Raw genomic sequence first — 18,983 nt, forward strand, 5'->3', positions numbered from 1 at the left:
GCCCGGGCCCCGACTATGAATGGTGTGATCCTGGGCCAGTTGCATAACTTCTCTGTCCCTCAGTTTCCTCATCTGTGAAATGGGGATAAACATAGTCCTCAGCACACCGGGTTGTTGTGAGGACTGCATGCTCCCTGTGTGGCCCCTGGAACAAGGCTGGCATGTTCCTGGGCACAGTAAGCTCTCAGTATTCCTTACCTTGCTGGTGTTATTTCTGTCGCCATCATTTCCTGATTTGATCATCTCCACAGTCCTGTGGGCTAGGTGTTACTATTATCTCGATTTCCCATATTGGGTAACTGAGGCTCAGAGAGGGTGGGTCATGCCTTAGGGCACACCCAGAGCCTGTTGGACTCAGAGTGGCATCGGCAGGGCCCGTTTCTGGATTTTCCATAAGCAAGGGCTAGACTTCCTGTTTGCATCTGCTTCCCACTCACAGCAGCCCCTCTGCCTCCATTTTAGTGGGGGGGATGCTAAAGTTCAGGGGTCCCACACTCAGACACTCACAGGTCCCCGCAGGCAAAGTGGGTGGTGAAGTGGCCCCTCAGGAGAGACAGGCAAGGTCTGTGGCAAACAGCAGAGCCCCATCCTGGATGAAGCAGGAGACAGCTGTGCCTCGGCTTTGGGTACTGGTTGGCGTGAAGGTACACACTGCCAGGCCTTCAGCTTCTTCAAGAAAACTTGGAAATCTGTGTATAAAGTAAAAGTTGCCCAGTAATTAAGTCTTGGCAACTTTTTTTTTACTTCATTTTTTAAAAGATTTTATTTATTTATTTGAGAGAGAGAGAGTGAAAGCCAAAGTCGGGGACTCGGGGAGGAACCACTGAGCAGGGAGCCCAGTGCGGGACTCAATCCCAGGACCCTGGGATCACAACCTGAGCTGAAGGCAGACGCTTAACTGACTAAGCCAACCAGGTGCCCCCCTTTTTTTACTTTAGATATTTGTGCGAGAAAAGAGCATTGTTATGGGCTGAGTCCGTCCTGTGAGTTACCAGCTCTGCTGCAGATCATAGTGGGCAGAATGAGACCACTGGCCCCCACACTGAGGAGTGTCTCCAAAGCCAGAGAGATGTGAGTGGCTGCCGCTGGAGGTTGCTCCCAACTGACACCATTCTTGAGGTGGAGCCTGGCGTTCTCACCCCTTCGCCCTGGCTTCCCATAGGGAAGACCCTGGCCTCACCCCGGCTCTGTGTGAATTTTTTGCTTCCTCACCCGTAGCCCCAGCCGTCCAGCTCTGCGCATCTGAGGAGGCTGAGGAGTACCAGAAGGAGATAACCAGAATTCTCCTGCAACACGAAGAGGACAGGAAGAAATGGGCACAACAGGTGAGACCAGGTGACACACAACCCTTCTCTCTTCCTCTTGCTCAGCCAACCTTGCCCTATGCCAGAATGAGGACCACCTTTGGATTTTAGTGTTCTACCTCTTATGCCTTTATCAAGAAGGAAGTTCTTTATCTTTTGAATAAATATTTGTAATTGCTTGCATATAATTCATTATGTTCATCGTATGCAATGCAAGATCGGGAAACGCTAACACAGTAGAAAGACTTCCTGCCTGGAGTGGGCATCAAGATTAGAAGACTCCTACATTCCTCCCACCTAGACAGCTCTCTGGGAGCCCCCTTCTAAGATCTAAAGAAGGCAGTCAGCGACACCTGCTGTGTCCTGATGGTCTTGTGCCCACTCTGAGCTCAGGTCATTCCCATCGCTCAGATGATGGGAATGGGACTCTAATCACCAACCTCTACGAAGCTCCAGGGGCTGGTGTGTGAATAAGAGGGGCTGCATTGAACCTGCTCATTCTCATGCTGTGGGCTACTTCCTGTCCTCAGGCGGAGGAGGACAGGAAGCTAGAGCTTGGAGAGAAGCTAGATGAACAGAGAAGAGTCCTGGAAAGAGAGCATGAGGAGACCCTGCAAGGTAAGGATGGAGATTCTTCGCTACCAAGGGTGTGGAGGGCCCCTTCCTTTGTCCCCACCTTCCGAGTTCACAAAGGGACTCCCACTGGCTCCCACCTCTTGTCTCTAGCCCCTCCCTCCCTCCGCTGGGCCCTCCCCCTGCCTCTGGCTGTCCCCTCATGCCTCTGGTCCACAAAGAGTTGGCTGCTTCAGGGCTGGAGTCTTCAGGGTCCTTGGACTTGTCCTTTTGGACATAACTTTAAAACTGACATCGTGCTTTGTCTAACCTTAGTGGAGAGATTTTTTTTTTTCCCCTTTCCATTTTAAAAGCAATTCATATTCCTTAAAGGAAATTTGAAAAATCTAGACAAATAGAATTTTTAAATATCTATATTCCTTTCCTACAACAATGACAGGTCTTAAAATTTATAGTTAGGTTATTTTTTTCAAATACTTTTTTTTCCCTTTTATAATGTGATGTGACCATCATAAAAGTTTAGAATCTATGGGTTAAACAAAATGATCTTAGAGTGTCATGGTTAGGACAGGCTTTCCAGGTACAGTCCCTGGGTTGGGATTCCAGCCTCTCCTCTGACTCTCACTGGCTGTGTACCCTTGAAGAATTGGGTTATCTTTGTTCATAGGGTCTTTATGAGAATTAAATGATTTGATGCACAGATAGATAAGACTTAGAATAGTACCTAATATTTCACAAGATACTTAGTGAACAATTGTTAGTACTTATTACTTTCTTTTTTTTTTTAAAACGATTATTTATTTATTTATTTATTTGAGAGAGAGAGTGAGAGAGAGAGAGCATGAGAGGGGAGAAGGTCAGAGGGAGAAGCAGACTCCCCATGGAGCTGGGAGCCCGAGATCCCGGGACTCCAGGATCATAACCTGAGCCCAAGGCAGTCGCTTAACCAAATGAGCCACCCAGGCGCCCTTACTTATTACTTTCTTATTGAGAAAATTAAAATTGTATGTGATTCCACCAGAACTAGTCCCTGTTACTATTTTGATATAGATCCCTTTCAGTGTGTGTGTGTGTGTGTGTGTGTGTGTGTGTGTGTGTTTACCTGGGATATTCATCTACATACATCACACACAGACTTTGGAGAGAAGGAGATAAATTGTTCTCACTTTGACTTCTACTAACATCTTGTCATTAAACTTTTATAGCAGAAGTTTTAGTAATTACACTGCCTTCCAGTGTCAGCCTTTGTTCATTTAACTGAGCCCCATTCGTTAGGCATTTGGGTGATTTCAAACTTCTGCCATTGTTTACAATAGCAATGATACTTCCACAGTGAACACTGTCTTGTAAAATCCTGGCCACATTCATGATTTTATCTTTAGAATGACCTTCTAGTAGAAGTGGTGTGACAAGGTTTACGTATTTTTTTTTAATTTTGGTAAAATACACGTGAGACAGTTACCATTAGTGACATTTCATACATCCAAAGTGCCCTGCCACCGTCACCCCATCCTGATCCAGTATCACCCTGACAGTGAGTGCAGTCCCCACCAAGCAGTCACTCCCTGCCCCTCCCCAGCCTCCTAGTTCCTGGCAGCCACCAGTCCACTCTCTGGCCATGGTTTTGTCTGTTTGGGACACTCACTAAATGACATCATGCCATCTGTGGCCCCCCGTGTCCAGCTTCTTCACCCAGCACAATGTTTGCTGGGCATATCCCTGTGGCACTGTACATTTGCACTATTTCTTTATTTCCCCTCCCATTTTAAAAGCTAGTCCATTCCTTTTTATGGCTGAGTCATGCTCCATTCTCATTGGCATGGACACGCCACACTTCGTAAACACACTTTGTAAAGTTGATAAACAACTGGGCTGCCTCCACCTTTTGGCAACCGTGAATAGTGCCGCTAGGACGAGCACCTGCTTGGACACCCACTTTCGGTTCCCTGGGTGTATTCCCAGCGGTAGGTTTGTGGGGTCATTCAGCAAATTTGTGCTCAGCTTTGTGAGAGACAGCCAAACAGTCTGCGACAGCAACTGCACCACTCTGCATCCTCACCAGCGATGCCCAAGGGTTCCAATTGCCCCACATCATTGCCAGTCCTTGTCATTTTCCCTTGCTATTGTTGCTATTGTTGCCATCCTAGTGCAGCTGGAGTGGTAGCTCATGGTAGTTTAGATTTGTATATCCCTAATGCCTAATTATGCTGAGCATCTTTTCATGTGCTTTTTGGCCATCTGTATGTCTTCTTTGGAGAAGGTTGGGGTACATTTGTTTTTTAAGATTTTATTTATTTGATAGAGAGATCACAAGTAGGCAGAGAGGCAGGCAGAGACAGAGGGGGAAGCAGGCTCCCCGCTGAGTGGAGAGCCCGATGCGGGGCTCGATCCCAGGACCCTGAGATCATGACCTGAGCCAAAGACAGAGGCTTAACCCACTGAGCCACCCAGGCACCCCATTGGGTACATTTTTAATGTTACTGAAACAGACCTTATACCAGTATTTCCTTTCATCATTGGTATTTGCATGGTCTTTCTTGAGAACTGTCTTTTAAAAATATAGGTAGGATTGTTTTTTTAAATAGAGAGATTTGAGAGAGAGAGAGAGCACAAGCAGGGGGAGCAGCAGGGGGGAGGGAGTAGGAGAGGGAAGAATCTCAAGGAGACTCCATGCAGAGCCCGACTTAGGGCTTGATCGATCTTACAACCCTGAGATCAAGCCCTGAGCTGAAACCAAAAGTCAGATGATCAATTCACTAAACCACACAGGTGCCCCTCAGTTAGGATTATTTTATGTGTAAAATTTTAGATCCTATTCTTCTCATTTAACATTGTTTCCAACATGTTTCCAAATAATTATGCTGCTTGTAAATGTTGATAAAGTTAGGCCATTGCATACACTGTTTTCCTTATATCTTGAGTCTAGACTTCCAGATTTTAACTGCTGTAAATAACACCACACTAAACGTCTTTTGCATAAAGATGTGCCCACATTTCACGATATGTCCTTAGATTCCCAGAAATGGAATAATTAGAACAGAGGTCTGAACAATTTTAGGATTCTTGAAACATATTGCAACATTAGCACAAAATGTTTTGGAATGGATTTGAAGCCCTAGCCCTGGGAATCTGAAGAGCTATGTTTTAATTCTAAAACATTGTTGCGCAATGTTGGGCCTGTCACTCAACCTCAGCTCTGTTTCTGTATACCTTGAACCTCAGGTCACTTTTCATATCTCTAAATCTACCTTCCCCTTGTCAGGACGCTGTTGTAGGAAAGCAGCTCTGTTCTCCATGCATTGCTTTGATACTATTTTCAGCATTATAAATATATTGATAAGAAAATTTTCCTCATGGAAAAACCTCACAGGAGAAGGGACTGCTTGTCTTCAGTTCTTCCCATCAGTTAGAATTCCTACATTATTATTTATAAATCACTTGGCTTATATTAGATGGTACACCAGTGTGTGTTAAATGAATAAATAAAAACATAGTGGGAAGGAAAATATAGGATTTTATGTGTTTAGGGGATAACACATAGATAATTGGGAGAAGCTAGTGGTGGTTTTCACCTTTGTTGATGCTTTGTTGTCTTTTATTTTCTCTCTCTTTTTTTTATTTTTTAAATTATCATACAGTAAAATTGACTGTTTTGGGTATACAGTTCCCTAAATTCTAACACAGGTGTACATCCACGTAATCATACCGTATTCTGATACAAAACAGTTCCAACTCCCCCAGATTCTCTCAGGTTATCCTTTTTGTAAAAAGATTTTATTTTATTTTATTTTATTTTATTTTATTTTATTTTATTTTATTTTATTAGAAAGAGAGAGAAAGCACACAAGCAGGGGGAGGGGCAGAGGGAGAGGAAGAGAGAATACCCAGCACTCTGCACTGAACGAAGGAGTCTGATGGGAGCCTCCATGACAGGAGCCTGAGATCACCACCTGAGTGGAAACCAAGAGTCAGACGCTTAACTGACTAAGCCACCCAGGTGCCCCTCAGGCTGTCCTTCTGTCCTCAATTCCACCACTATTCCAATTCTTCTGTGTGTAATTACCACACAGACACCCACTGATTTGCTCCCCATCCCTATAGTTTTATCCTTTCAAGGTTGTTTTATAAACAAAGTAATACCTGATTTTTGATAGTGGCTTCTTTCACTCCTCATGGCATCTTTTTTTTTTTTTTCAAAGATTTTATTGATCTATTTATTTGAGAGAGACAGAGAGAGGGAGCATGAATGGGAGAGGGGCAGAGGGACAAGCAGACTCCCCGCTCAGCAAGGAGCCAGACGTGGGGCGCCCTCCCAGGACCTGGGATCATGACCTGAACTGAAGTCAGATGCTTAACTAACTGAGCCACCCAGGCAGCCCTCATCGTGATGTCTTTGAGATTCGTCCAAGTTACATGTATTAATAGTTCAGTTTTTTTTTCCCCACTGCTGGGTTGTATTCCACTGTTTACTCATTCACTTGTAAGACATTTCGGTTGTTTCCATTTTGAGGCAAATGTGAATAGATCCTCTTCTGAACATTCATGTACAGATTTCTGTGTGTTCCTAAATTTTCATTTCTCTTGGGTAGATAATGCAGGAGTAGGATGGAGCGGCTATATAATAAGTATATGTTGAGCTTTATGGGGAATGGGAAACTGGTTTCCTAAGTGGCCATGATGCTGCCTTCCCATGAGCCATATAGGATTTCCACTGTTCCTTCTTGCCCAACACTTGCCAATTTTTCTTTGAAGTTATAGCCATCCTAACTGGTGTGTGCTGATATCTCATCATGGATTTGATTTGCATTTCAGTAATGACTAAGGATGTTGACCATTTCTTCTTGTGCTTACTCACTGTCTGGATATCATCTGGTCCAATGTCCATTCCAATCTCTTACCCATTCTGTAGCTTGCTTGTTCTTACTGTTGAGTTTTGAGAGATCTTTATGTATTTTGGATGCAAGTCCTTTGTATTTGCAAATATTCTCCCCAAGGCTGGAGGGTGTTTTTTTTTCTCATTCCCTTTACAATGTATATTATAAAGCAAAGCTTTTAATGTTGATAAATTCCAAATTTATTATTTTTTCTTTCACTCATTATGCTTGAGGTATCATATCTTAGAAATTCTAACCCCAGGCAACAAAGATCTTCTATGTTGTCTTCCAAAATATGTATGGTTTTAAGTTTTACATTTAGATCTATGACCCATATAATTGTGTGATTTTTCTTCTTTGGATGGTTAATATCATGGATTACACTGATTCAAATTTCAAATTTTGAACTAGCCTTGTATTCCTGGCATAAACCCTATTCAGTCACATTAATGTATTCTTTTTTATGTATTGCTGAACTTGATTTGTTAATATTTTACTGAAGGGTTTTGTGTTCATGAGGGCTGTTATTCTGTACTATCTGTTTGGCTTTAGTTGCAAGGTTTTCTTGCCCCATGCAATAAGTTGAGAACTGTCCCTTCATCTTTCATTTCTGGAAGAGATTCTATAGAACTTGTACGGTATCATTTTTAAATGTTCAATAGAATTTGTGAATGAAACCATGTGTTCTCAAACATTTCTATTCCAGAAAGTATTTAAGTACAAATTCGAATTCTTTAGTAATTATAGGGATGCCCAGGTGATGTGTTTTACCTTAGGTGAGTTTTGGCAGTTTGTGGTTTTTCAGGAATTGGTACATTTCATCTAAGTTGTCAAGTTTATATGCATCGTCTTGCTCATAGTAATCTCTTACTATTGTTTTAAATATCCTCTGTGTCTGTGGTCATATTCCTTCTTAATTTCTTGATATTGGTAGTTTATGTGTTCTCTTTTTCTTTGTCAGTCTTACTTAAGGTTTACCAACTTTATTAACCCTTTCCAAAAATCAGCTTTTGATTTTATTGATGTTTTTCTCAATTTGTCCATTTTCAATCTCATTGATTCCTGTTAGGTTTATTTCCTTCTCCTGGATCCTTTATATTCCATTAACTCTTCTTTTTATGATTTCTTACACCAGGAGCTTATATTACTGATTTGAGACCTTTCTCCTTTTCTTACAGAAGCATTTGGTGCTACGAATTTCTCCCTAAGCACTGTATTTCTGCATCCCACAGATTGATGTGTTGTATTTTCACTTTTGTTCAGTTAAAAATATGTTCTAGTTTCCCCTGAGACTTCCTCTTTGGCTCATTGAACACTTACAAGTGTCTGGAGATTGGTAGTTCTCTTTCTGTGACTGATTTCTAGGTTGATTTCATTGTGGTCAGAGAACAGAGTTTGTATGTTGCTCCTTTTATAATTTGTTAAGGCTTGTTTTATGACTCAGGATATGACCTATCTTGTGAATGCTTATTCTACTACTGTAGGTTGTAGTTCATAAAGTGGTTAAATCAGGATATGGACAGTGCTCAGTTCTTCGATATTCTACTGATTTTATGCCTCCTTTTTCTATTGAATGCTAAAGAGTGGTGAAATTCCTTACTATAATTGTGTATATTTGTCTATTTCTCCTTTCAGTTCTGTTAGTTTTTGCTTCACGGATCTCAAAGTTCCTTTGTTAGGAATATAAGCATTTAGGATTGTCATGTTTTCTTAGAGAACTGACCTCTTGATCATTATGTAATGCCAGTGTCTTCATTCCTGATGTTATTCCTTATTCTTAAGTGCACTTCATCTGAAATGAATACAGCCACTACTGCTTTCCTCTGATTCATGTTGCTTGTTCTACCTTTTTACTTGTGATCTACATGTGACATCTATGTAAAGTGAATTTCTTGTAAGTAGCACATAGCTGGGTGTTTTAAAATTTTTTTTTATTTTCATTTTTATTTATTTATTTATTTGACAGAGAGATCACAAGTAGGCAGAGAAGCAGGCAGAGAGAGAAGGAAAAGCAGACTTGCTGCTGAGCAGAGAGCACAAAGTGGGGCTCGATCCCAGGACCCCGGGATCCTGACCCAAGCTGAAGGCAGAGGCTTTAACCCACTGAGCAATGCAGGCACCCCGCTGGGTGTTTTTTTAAAGATCCAGTCTGACAATCTCTGTCTTTTCTTTAGCATGTTTAGACCATTTAGTTTGTGTTCGTACTGCTATGGTTGGATGTAGGTCTGTCGTTTTTATGCTCTACATTCCTGTCCCTGCTTTCTTTTGGAGTATTTGAACATTTTTTAGTATTCCATTTTTAACTTGTCTCTGGTCTTTTTTACTATAGCTCTTTTTTTGTGTGATTGCTCTAAGAATTACAAAATAGTTAAGAGTCTACTTAGAATTCACATTCTGCTGCTTCCAGGGGGATGTAGAAAGCCTACCATGAAGACGCCTGGATGGCTCAGTTGGTTGTGTATCTCCCTTTGGCTCAGGTCATGATCCTGGGTTTGGGGATCGAGCCCCACATCAGGCTCCCTGCTCAGTGGGGAGTCTGCTTCAGAGAAAAGAAAAGAAAGAAAAAGAAGAAAGAAAAGAAAGCCTGCTATCCTCTAGATCCCTATCCTCTCTCCTTTTTGTTGTACCGATCTTTGGTGTGGCCTCCACATACATTGACTGCCCCATCAGACAGCGTTACACTGTTTATAACGTTGATTTACCATTAATCATATTTTAAAGAGCATGAGGGGAGAAAAAGGAGAAGACTAGTTTATTATATTACCCAGGCATTCACCAGTTCTGTTGTTCTTCTTATACTCTTGAAGTTCGGAAGTTGCCTTTGGTATCCTTTTTTTTTATCTGAAGAATTTCTTTAAGCAGTTCTTTTAGAAGGTCTGCAGATGAGAAATTATCTTAGTGTTTCTTCTTCTGAGAATGTCTTAGTTTCACCTTCGTTCCTGAGGACATTTTCACTGGCTATGGGATTCTAGATTTACAGTTCTTTTATTTTGGCAGTTTTTATTCCCTATTTATGTTCTTATTCTCTCCAGTCTCCCAGGTTTCTAATAAGAAATTCACAGTCATTCAAACTGTTGTTTCCTCTAAGTAATGCATTGTTTCTGTCTGGGTCTGTTCCATATTTTTTCTTTGTCATTAGTTTTCAAAAATAATGTGTCTGGGGTTGCCTGGGTGGCTCAGTTGATAAGCATCTGTCTTTGGCTCAGATCATGATCCCAGGATTCTGGGATTGAGTCCTGCATTGGGCTCCCTGCTCAGGGCAGAGCCTGTTTCTCCCTCTCACTCTGCCTGCCTCTCTCCCTGCTTGTGCTCTCTCACTCTCTCTGACAAATAAATAAGTAAAGTCTTTAAAAAAAAGATGTGTTTGGGTGTGGATTTCCCTGGGCTTTCCCTGTTTGGGGTTCAGTAGGTGTCTCTAGTCTGTAGGTTTATATTTTGCAAGATTTGGGAAGCATTCAACATTCTCTCTTCAAATACAGTTTCTGTACCACACTCTTTCTCTTCTCTTTCTGAGACTTTGATACACAAATGTTAGATGTTTTTGGATTGTTTTATATGTCCCTGAGGATTTGCTCATTTTTTCCCAATTGTTTTTCTCTCAGTTGTTTAAACTGGATAATCTCTGTTGATCCATAGTCATGTTCACTGCCTCTTTATCCGTGTCATCTCTATTCTGCTATTGAGCCCACCCAGTGAGTTGTTGTTGTTTTTTTAAATTAATTACATTTTTTAGTTCTAAACTTTCCTTTTGGTTCTTTTTAATAGCTTCTATATATTTGCTAGGGCTTTCTATTTTTCCATTCTCTTCAAGAGTGCTCACCCTTACTTCATGAGACATTTTTGTATCAGCTGTCTTATAGTCTATGTCAATACTTCCAACATCTGTAGCATCCCAGTGTTGGCATCTGCTGAATGTCTTTCTCAGGCAAGTTGAGATTTTCCTGCTTCTTTGTATGCTGAGCCATTTTGGATTTTTATGTTGAGCCATTTGGATTTGCATGCTGAGTAATTATAAATGATATCCTGAAATATTTGAAAACACGAGATTCTGAGTCTTGTTTAAAACTCTTGGTTCACACTACTTCAAATTCTGGTCTTCTTGCCACATCCCCCTGCCACCATTTACTGTTCAGAGTCTGCAAATAGCTATTCCACCCATTCTGCCTGGGTTTTATAGCTACATTGAGTAGACAAACTGTATGGAGTGTACATCCTCCAGCTTACCTGGAATCAGAAATTGTCTTGATCGGCAAATGAACAGATTTGGCCCATATTGGAAAAAATTCAGCCTGTCATTTTTATATAGCTGATCTCTTGAGTTTTGGACAGCTCTATCACATTTATGTGACTGAACGTTGTTTTCTCCCTGTCAGGGCCCACTGAGACACAGGCCCACTACCCGGGCCTTTGGTCATATGACACTTTTTTTTTCCTGTCCTCTCTGTCCTACTTCTCATCCCACCCATTGATTGGTCACTTCCCCCATTGTCTTCTTTCGGTTGAGACAACATTGGAATTTTCCACAAGGGACTCTGTAGAGGAGGTGGGATAAGAAATATAACGACACTGATTTGGGGGAATAGTAGCAAATCTGCACAGCACTACCCAGTCTGGAGAGCCCTTGTGTGTCCTTTCCTCACATCATCCTTGGGTCATCCCTTAGAACAACTCATGTCACAGTTGACGCAGTAGAACTTTTTTTTTTTTTTTAAGATTTTATTTATTTATTTGACAGAGAAGGACAGAGAGAGAGGGAACACAAGGAAGGGTAGCAGGAGAGGGAGAAGCAGGCTCTCCACCAAGCAGGGAGCCCAGTGTGGGGCTCAATCCCAGGACCCTAGGATCAGGACCTGAGCAGAAGGAGGACATTGGGAGAAGGAGAAGAGAAGGGAGTTGGGGGAAATCGGAGGGAGAGACGAACGAACCATGAGAGACTGTGGACTCTGAGAAATAAGCTGAGGGTTTTGGAAGGGAGGGGGTGGGGGGTTGGGTGAGCCTGGTGGTGGGTATTAAGGAGGGCACGTATTGCATGGAGCACTGGGTGTGGTGCATAAACAATGAGTCTTGGAACACTGAAAAAATGAAATGAAATGAAATAAAATAAAATAAAATAAAATAAAATAAAATAAAGAAGGCAGACGCTTAACGACTGAGCCACCCAGGTGCCTGCAGTAGATCGTTTTAATATCTGAGGTGATCCTCTCAAGGTTCCTCGGTTGTGGAAGAAGCAGAACGACAACAAAGTAGATTTCCTGGCTCCAGAGCAAATGTACTTACTGCAGTTCTCTGCCCTCGTTTGAGAAATAATGATTTAATGGTTTCCAAGTTTGGGTAACCCAGCTTGCAAAACATCGGCCCTGTGCACAGTCATGGCCAGCGAGTCAGATGAGCAAGCTTGCCGCAGGGTCTTTGGGTCTCAGCTTCTGAGAGTGCAGCGTGGGTACGTCCCGCAATCTGGTAGGGCTCACGGCTCCTCCCAAGATATCATCTGTCTCCATTTCCATGAGCTTTCATTAAATCTCTACTATATTTCTGGCCAGCCCCCTGGCCCCTGTGGGCCCCAGCTGATCACCCAGGTTCTCTGGACCTCATGGAGCCTGCCAGAAGGCTTTAGGGTAAAGTGCCTGGGTGTCTGAGCTCACGGAGGTCTCCTTTCCCTAACAGTCCTCCGGGCCTCGCATGAGCAGGAGAAGGAAGCCCTTACCCACTCCTTTCAGGAGGCCAAGGCGACCCTGCAGGTGAGAGGGAACTCATGGCCATCTCTGCAGGGGAGGGGAGAACCTGCGGGAAAGCCGCCTGGCCTCTACTTAGGGGTGAGGGACAGAGGTGAGTGTCTTCTATGTATCCAGCCCCTCAATGTGGTGACTGAGCTATTAGCTCCAGAGAACTTGGTATGAGATCGGGGTTGGCCTATTTCTCTGAGAACTGCGCTTGGAGGATCTTGGAGACCTCATGGGCCAGGTACCATGGTGCAACCAGGCTGGCAGGTGGATATACGGGGAGCTTCGGAAGCACGAAGGAAGGCATCTGAGTCAATTTACCAGGTCAGGGCCTTCCCAGAGAGATGAAACCTTAGCTGGAACCTGAAGGATGGGTTGGAATTCTTCTGATGAAGAAGGGTAAGAGGAGTGCCCTAGGTAGAAAGAAAAAAAAAAAAACCCAATGTGCTTAAAGATATAGAGAAGAGGGGGAAATGTGATTACCTGTAGAACTGAAAAAAAGCCAAGATCCCCCTGGGATGAAGAGTATGAGTAACCAGGGAACTAAGGCTGGTGAGGAGGCAAGCCAGGTGGTGGGGCCCATGAGCCATATGAAAGGTGTGCTCTATTGTGAAGGTATTGGGCAAGGTTAGGATGTGGGAAGCTCTTGGAAGGGGAATGTAGGAGGCAAGAATATACTTGGCAATGGGAGGACGGAGAGGGAAGACTGAGGAAGTGCAGAGTCCGGCTTGGGTGGGCTTTCAATATCGAGCTAGCACCACCAGCCTGGAACACCCGGACATGGTCCCCAAGTGCACTGGGAGTCCTTAAAGGCTTTATGAGCAGAGATGGGGCTGGTATGTTTCAGGAAGTGGTTGAAGCAAATCAAGCCTGCGTTGGTGGGTAGGGCAGGGTGAAGATTCATGGAAGAACCCAAACCGTGCCCTCTCTGGGATGAAAAGTCCACCTCCAGCCTTTATGAACCAGCCTTTGGCCATCTCCCTCCCACTCCCTTCTCCAGGAGACCATCGATGGACTGTCCTCACAGCTGGAGGTCTTCCAGGCCAAGATGAAGAGGGTAGAAGAGTCCATTTTGAGCCGAGACTATAAGAAACACATCCAGGCAGGTGGCAGTTAAGCTGGCAGCTCTTCCTTCTCGAATCTCCAGGGAGGTCAGGGTCTGGGCACTGGGAAAATCCGAGTCCTCTTCAAGGCCAGGGCTAGACCTGACACTCTTACTTTCACAAGGACCTGGAAGAAAGAGGGTCCCCGTGTCACTGAGAGGAAAAGTAAGGCTGAGAGAGAAGCATGGGGGGTCGTGACGTGCTTGGGCTCTAGATTCGGAAGGAACTAGGTGCAAAGAGGGAACCTAGCCCTTAGCACGAGCAACTTAACCGCTCTGAACTACAGTTCCTCATCTAGGGTGGGAACGGGGCTTGCGGCTGAGGGTATAATTAGGCTGGAAGGAAATGGAGCATGTTAAGCACTTACCGTGAGCCCCAAAGAAAGGAGGTGACTGGGGAGAGGCAGACAGTGATTTGGAGGCAGAATGGGAGGGTAGCAGGTAGCCCGTACCCCTCTCTCCCTGCCTGCTGGTCTGATGAGATGATTCTGCATCCATGTCTAGGATTATGGGAGCCCCAGCCAGTTCTGGGAGCAGGAGCTGGAGAGTTTACACTTTGTCATCGAGATGAAGAACGAGCGTATTCACGAGCTGGACAAGCGGCTGATCCTCATGGAAACGGTGGTCTGTGCCTGGCAGCTGGGGGGCGACGCAGCCTCAGGCTTGGCCTTTCTGAGCGTTTTCTTTGTAAAGGGTGTGGAGGGAAGGCCCTTTGAGGAGGTTCCCGCATAAGCCATCATGGACCTGCCACCCACGCCAGCCCTGGAGACAGCTGAGGCTGGTCTGCGGCCAGTCTGGGTCAAGGATGGGCCCCTTCTCATATGGGCCCTGCGCTTTTCTGGGCTATTCCTGCTGCTCTAACTTGGGTGACCCCAGGGGTACCCTGGCTAATTGGGAGAGGCTGGCAGGTGTTACGTGCCAGGTAGGGGGTGGGGAAGAAGGCAAGACTGAACCATCAGACAGAAAGGAGGCCAGAATCATCAAGGACAGGCCTGGGGAGTGATGGGCATTGAGCACACTGATGGCTTTGTCTCCAGGAGAAGGGAGGCCTCAGGAACCTAGGGCGGCATCCAGAGGGAGATTATGTTACTCCAGAAGAAATCTCCCTACTCGTGGGTGCCGCACAACCTGTATTCTAATCAGACCATCTCAGACGCTCCCTGTGAATTTTGTTCAACCATTTTTGTGCACTAGCCTAACAGACACATGTAATTTTATTTATATAGATTATATCCTGACTTCGGAGAACCAAAAATATCCCTTCCCTTATGCACTGATGGAGACGTTAGATGGGAGGGGCTATATTTTTTTTGCTACGTCTCACGTGGCAAAATTAAAAACTGGCAGCTCTGTGTTCACTCCTCGGGTGTGTTTTTTAAAGTAATCTTACTGCTTCACAAAATGTAACATCGAGCCCAGACTGAGTCAGTGTTTTCAGTGACCACAGATAAGAGGGAGGTGATGGCATCCGTTGTGCCATGTGAGGTCAGTGGCTTTCTGAGTGCCATCTGATTTGTTACAGAAAGAAAAAAATCTGATGTTGGAGGAAAAAATCTCCACCCTGCAGCAGGAGAACGAGGACCTCCATGTCCGGGCCCGCAACCAGATGGTTCTGTCAAGGTAGCTGTCCCCTGCCCCCGTTTCCCCTTGCCACCATTTGGTCACCATCTCCGGTTGGAAGGGTCTTAGAGAACCTGGGAAATGGACCGACGGGCAGGCCCAGGCCTTTCTGGGGAATGTGGCTCCCTCTTTCCTTGACGGTCAAGAATCCCAGCAGACCAGCTCTGTCCAGGAACCTCGGTCTTAGTGTCCTGATTGATATCTGTCCCCATCCTGGCTGAGTCGTCTCCACTCCAAAGCCCAATACAGGAAGAGGGGACAGGAAATGTCTAGCTGGGGTGATGAGTATATACGAATGAAGGAATCCATTCTAAAGGCTTGGTAAATGAGAGCCACAATCATGTGTCAGACATAATTCATTGAATTGTTTACGTATTATCTCACCTCAGCCGCATAATTACTCTAAGAGCCTGTCCACCTGTTATCACTCCCCTTTTACAGATGAGGAAACTGAAACTTGGCAGGAGTCAAGGACTTGTTCAGGGTTACACAGCTGAACCCAGCTGTGTACCTGTGAATCCACAGCTGTCTACCTGTGAGGGCCACTCTGCTCTGTCAAGGGATCCAATGACCTCTTGCGTCCAGGGGACAACAGGGTGGTGGGGGTCCTGATGCGGGCAGGCGGCCCCTCTGTGGAAGGCCCCCTAGAGGAGTGGGCTGGTTGGTGCAGCCGCTGCCAGGCTGTTTCCCATTGGCAACAGGGGCCTCTGTCTGCACCCACAGACAGCTCTCGGAGGACCTGCTTCTCGCCCGCGAGGCCCTGGAGAAGGAGTCCCAGTTGCGACAACAGCTCCAGCAGGAGAAGGAGGAGCTACTGTACCGGGTTCTCGGGACCGACGCCTCCCCTGCCTTCCCCCTGGCCTCTGTCACCCCCACGGAGGTCTCCTTCCTCGCCAGCTAGGGCCCGGGGCCTGGGCCCTCCATGACGCCTGTGGTCATGGCTCCCTCTTGAGGACTTACTGAAGAAGACAAGCAGGAGCCTCTCGTCTTGTCCCAGGAAGGGGGGAGGGCAGGAGTGAGGTGGGAGCCAGGGTGTGTGCCCTGAGGCCTGGGGGCCTGGGCCATGCAGGATCACCCATGGGGTGATGGAAGGCCCCAGATGCGCCTTCCTTGGAGTTGGCCCCGGGGAACAAGCAAAAGGAGTCCTTCCGTCCCTCCCTATTCTCTCTGTTCAAATCAGGGAAGTCCTGACCTTTTTCCAGGGGAAGTGCTGCTGAGGTCATCTGACAAAGAGACAAGCCCCCTGGTCCTGACTTGGTAGCTTACCCCGGATGTTCTCGCCTCTGCTCAGACCCTCCCTTAGCCTCAGTTTACCTGTCCTCTAAAACAGGCAGGGGACCTGAGCAAATGATACTTGAGTCTCTACAATGTCCCATTCTAGGTTTGTTTGAAGGTCAGACAGGGGGCTGGGGACAGGGAACTTTGAAGTGGGCCAGACCCTGGGAATCAACAGCGAATGGTAGGCAGCTGGAAAGGGGGTTGCTGGAGGCCCATCGGGCTGGCGGTGCCAGGGCCCGAACCAGCCAAAGCAGGGGCTCGACATGACCTGGGGTAAGCCGCTGCTTCTGGTCCCAGAGTCTGGTCAGCCCAGGGGATAAGCCAGAGATCCTCCTCCCTGACCAGGCAAGGCTCACCCCTCAGCCCTCCAGGTCTCTCTGTCTCAGGGCCACCTCGTGGGTCTGGAGACACCTAGCGGCCAGAGCTAGAACCTCATCCCTAGAGAGATGAGGAAACCACACGGGGAGTGGAGCCCACAAAGCCAGGACCAGGACCTCGGCTGTCATCCCGCTTTTAGCTCGCTGTGCTTGTTTTTCTCCTCAGGCTCTGGAAAAATCAGACGTGTGACTTCCCTTCTCCTCCTTCCTCTACCTGCCCCCCCCAACCCCCCCCCCCCCCCCGCCGCCGACTTCTGGTTTCTCTCTTCCTCCTGCTCCCTACCTTTACTCCTTCTACCACGCCTGATGCCAGATGCCAGGACCCCAGAGCCTGGCCCTCAGCTTCCCCATCAGTGCAGAGGGGTGGCTGGAGAAACCAGCCTTGGCAGGCCTGTGCAGCCCAGACTGTCTGTGGATTTAATATTCTTCTCAGGAAGCTTCAGGTCAGCTGGACACTGTACAGAGAACCTCTCCCCTGCACAGAGCATTTTAATTCAGTGCTCTCACATACACTCCCTCCTGTCAGCTACCTAAGATTCTCGAAGCCAGTTCTCATCCCTCTTCAGCAGCAGAGCAAACTGAGAATCACAGGAGCCGGAGGACCTTCCCTGAGATTCCCTGGCTCCAGCCCCAGATCCCAGACCAGCAAGTAAGAAAGGCTAGTCCAGTAGAACTGAAGTTAGCTCCATCAACCCAGACCTGGTCTTCAGCCATTTCTTGTTCTGGAATTCAGATGTGACTCTCTTTCTCCACTTCTCCCCTAGTAGGGCTAAGGGAGTGCTGAGCTGCTTCTCTGGCTGTGGGCAAACAGGTTATATATCTGGGAGCCTTGGGAACAGCTCTCGAGTGAAGTACACATGTACTTCATGCATCTTTCCCCAAAGTTTGTCTGGGATACGCTAATTCGTTGCACATTAATAGGCATGACCAAGAAAAGAATTGATAGCCAAGTAATCTGAGAAACTCTAGATTCCATCAAGTTAAACAGATCTGCAAAGTGCAGGACTTCTCAGAACCCTCAATGCACTAATGTGAACTTCAAATTTCCAAGAAGGAAGCAGAGTATCCAGCATTTTCTAAACTCCTTTGACCAACGTCCTACCCCAACCTAAGCACTTCAGGCTGCAGAATGCACTTTAGAAAGCATCGTTTTAATTGAGAAGGGCTAGGCTGGAGAAGGGGCAAGTTGTGGGGAGCAGGGCTTCCCTCCTGTAGCCTTACGGCTGAGGCAGGGAGATGAACTGTGGTCACGGCCTCACCCTGGGAAGATAAGCCGTGGAAACCATGGCATTGTGTTTATTTGGCCCCTGTGTTTTCCTGAGAGAGGAGGGGACTCCTCACTGAGGAACCAGGGTCCATTGAGCAATATGTCCTGGGCCTGAGTGGCTTGTACCCCACTGACCCTAGCTCTGCCCAGCCTTGGAGTAGGGGCTGATGTTGGAGGGAAGGCTGGCCGTCAGAACAGCTCAGGGTTTGGAGGGAGGCTGTGACATTGATGGAAGGCGTGGAAACAGTGATATGTGGGCAGAGTGTATAAGGTGTGAGTGCAAAGGTTCTTTTTGCACTCTTTTGGGAGTAACAACTCCTTGGCATCAAAAATACCAAGGTTCACATGGTTACCTACCCCTGTTTGGGCCCACTGCTCCACACCGGCACGCCTGCAGCTGGCGGGGGGGAGCTAGGAAGGAGCAGGGGAGACGTGAGGGCTTCTGGTCACACGGATACAGATGGTGGCAGTCCCTGTGCCCTAAAGGTTGTTGGGCTGGCAGGTGTAGATGCCAGGGTCCCCGGCCCAGAGCCTCTTCCACATACAGGGTGCTGCCTGCCTCCTGCTGCACCCGGCTTTCTCGGCGAACGACACTGGCCTACTCCCTGATGTCGGGGGGTCAGCCCAACTGCCGGGACAAAAAAAATAACTGTTCATCAGCCAGCCCAGGTGTCTGGCTCAGGCACCAGCAGGCAAGTGAGAGACGTTGTGTGTTCCTTCAGGGGCAGGGACAGGGACTCATCCAATCCACACACGCAGATCAGAGCACCTGAAAGGAAAGGTTCTTTGTGGCAAATGTGAGCTTCTCAAGTCCCTGGGGACAAGCTAGGGTCTCCTCTCCAGCTCAAGGAGATGCAGGAAGTAGCTT

The 18,983-nt window shown here is 46.4% G+C and overlaps 1 protein-coding gene across 2 annotated transcripts in view; it reads left to right on the top strand.

Moving 5' to 3' along the window:
• Positions 1–18,716, top strand: part of CCDC69 (coiled-coil domain containing 69) — a 37,416-nt gene extending 18,700 nt beyond the window's left edge. For both annotated transcript variants that reach the window (XM_032337270.1, XM_032337269.1), the window contains 7 exons: positions 1,219–1,325; positions 1,835–1,922; positions 12,416–12,489; positions 13,472–13,573; positions 14,078–14,197; positions 15,096–15,193; positions 15,917–18,716. In XM_032337270.1, the coding sequence (XP_032193161.1) occupies positions 1,219–1,325; positions 1,835–1,922; positions 12,416–12,489; positions 13,472–13,573; positions 14,078–14,197; positions 15,096–15,193; positions 15,917–16,094 (767 nt within the window). In that variant the 3' untranslated portion in view covers positions 16,095–18,716. The remainder of the gene's footprint in view (positions 1–1,218; positions 1,326–1,834; positions 1,923–12,415; positions 12,490–13,471; positions 13,574–14,077; positions 14,198–15,095; positions 15,194–15,916) is intronic.
• The last annotated feature ends 267 nt before the right edge of the window (positions 18,717–18,983 follow it).

This window comes from Mustela erminea, chromosome 3, assembly GCF_009829155.1.
Source record: "Mustela erminea isolate mMusErm1 chromosome 3, mMusErm1.Pri, whole genome shotgun sequence".
Taxonomy (NCBI): domain Eukaryota; kingdom Metazoa; phylum Chordata; class Mammalia; order Carnivora; family Mustelidae; genus Mustela; species Mustela erminea.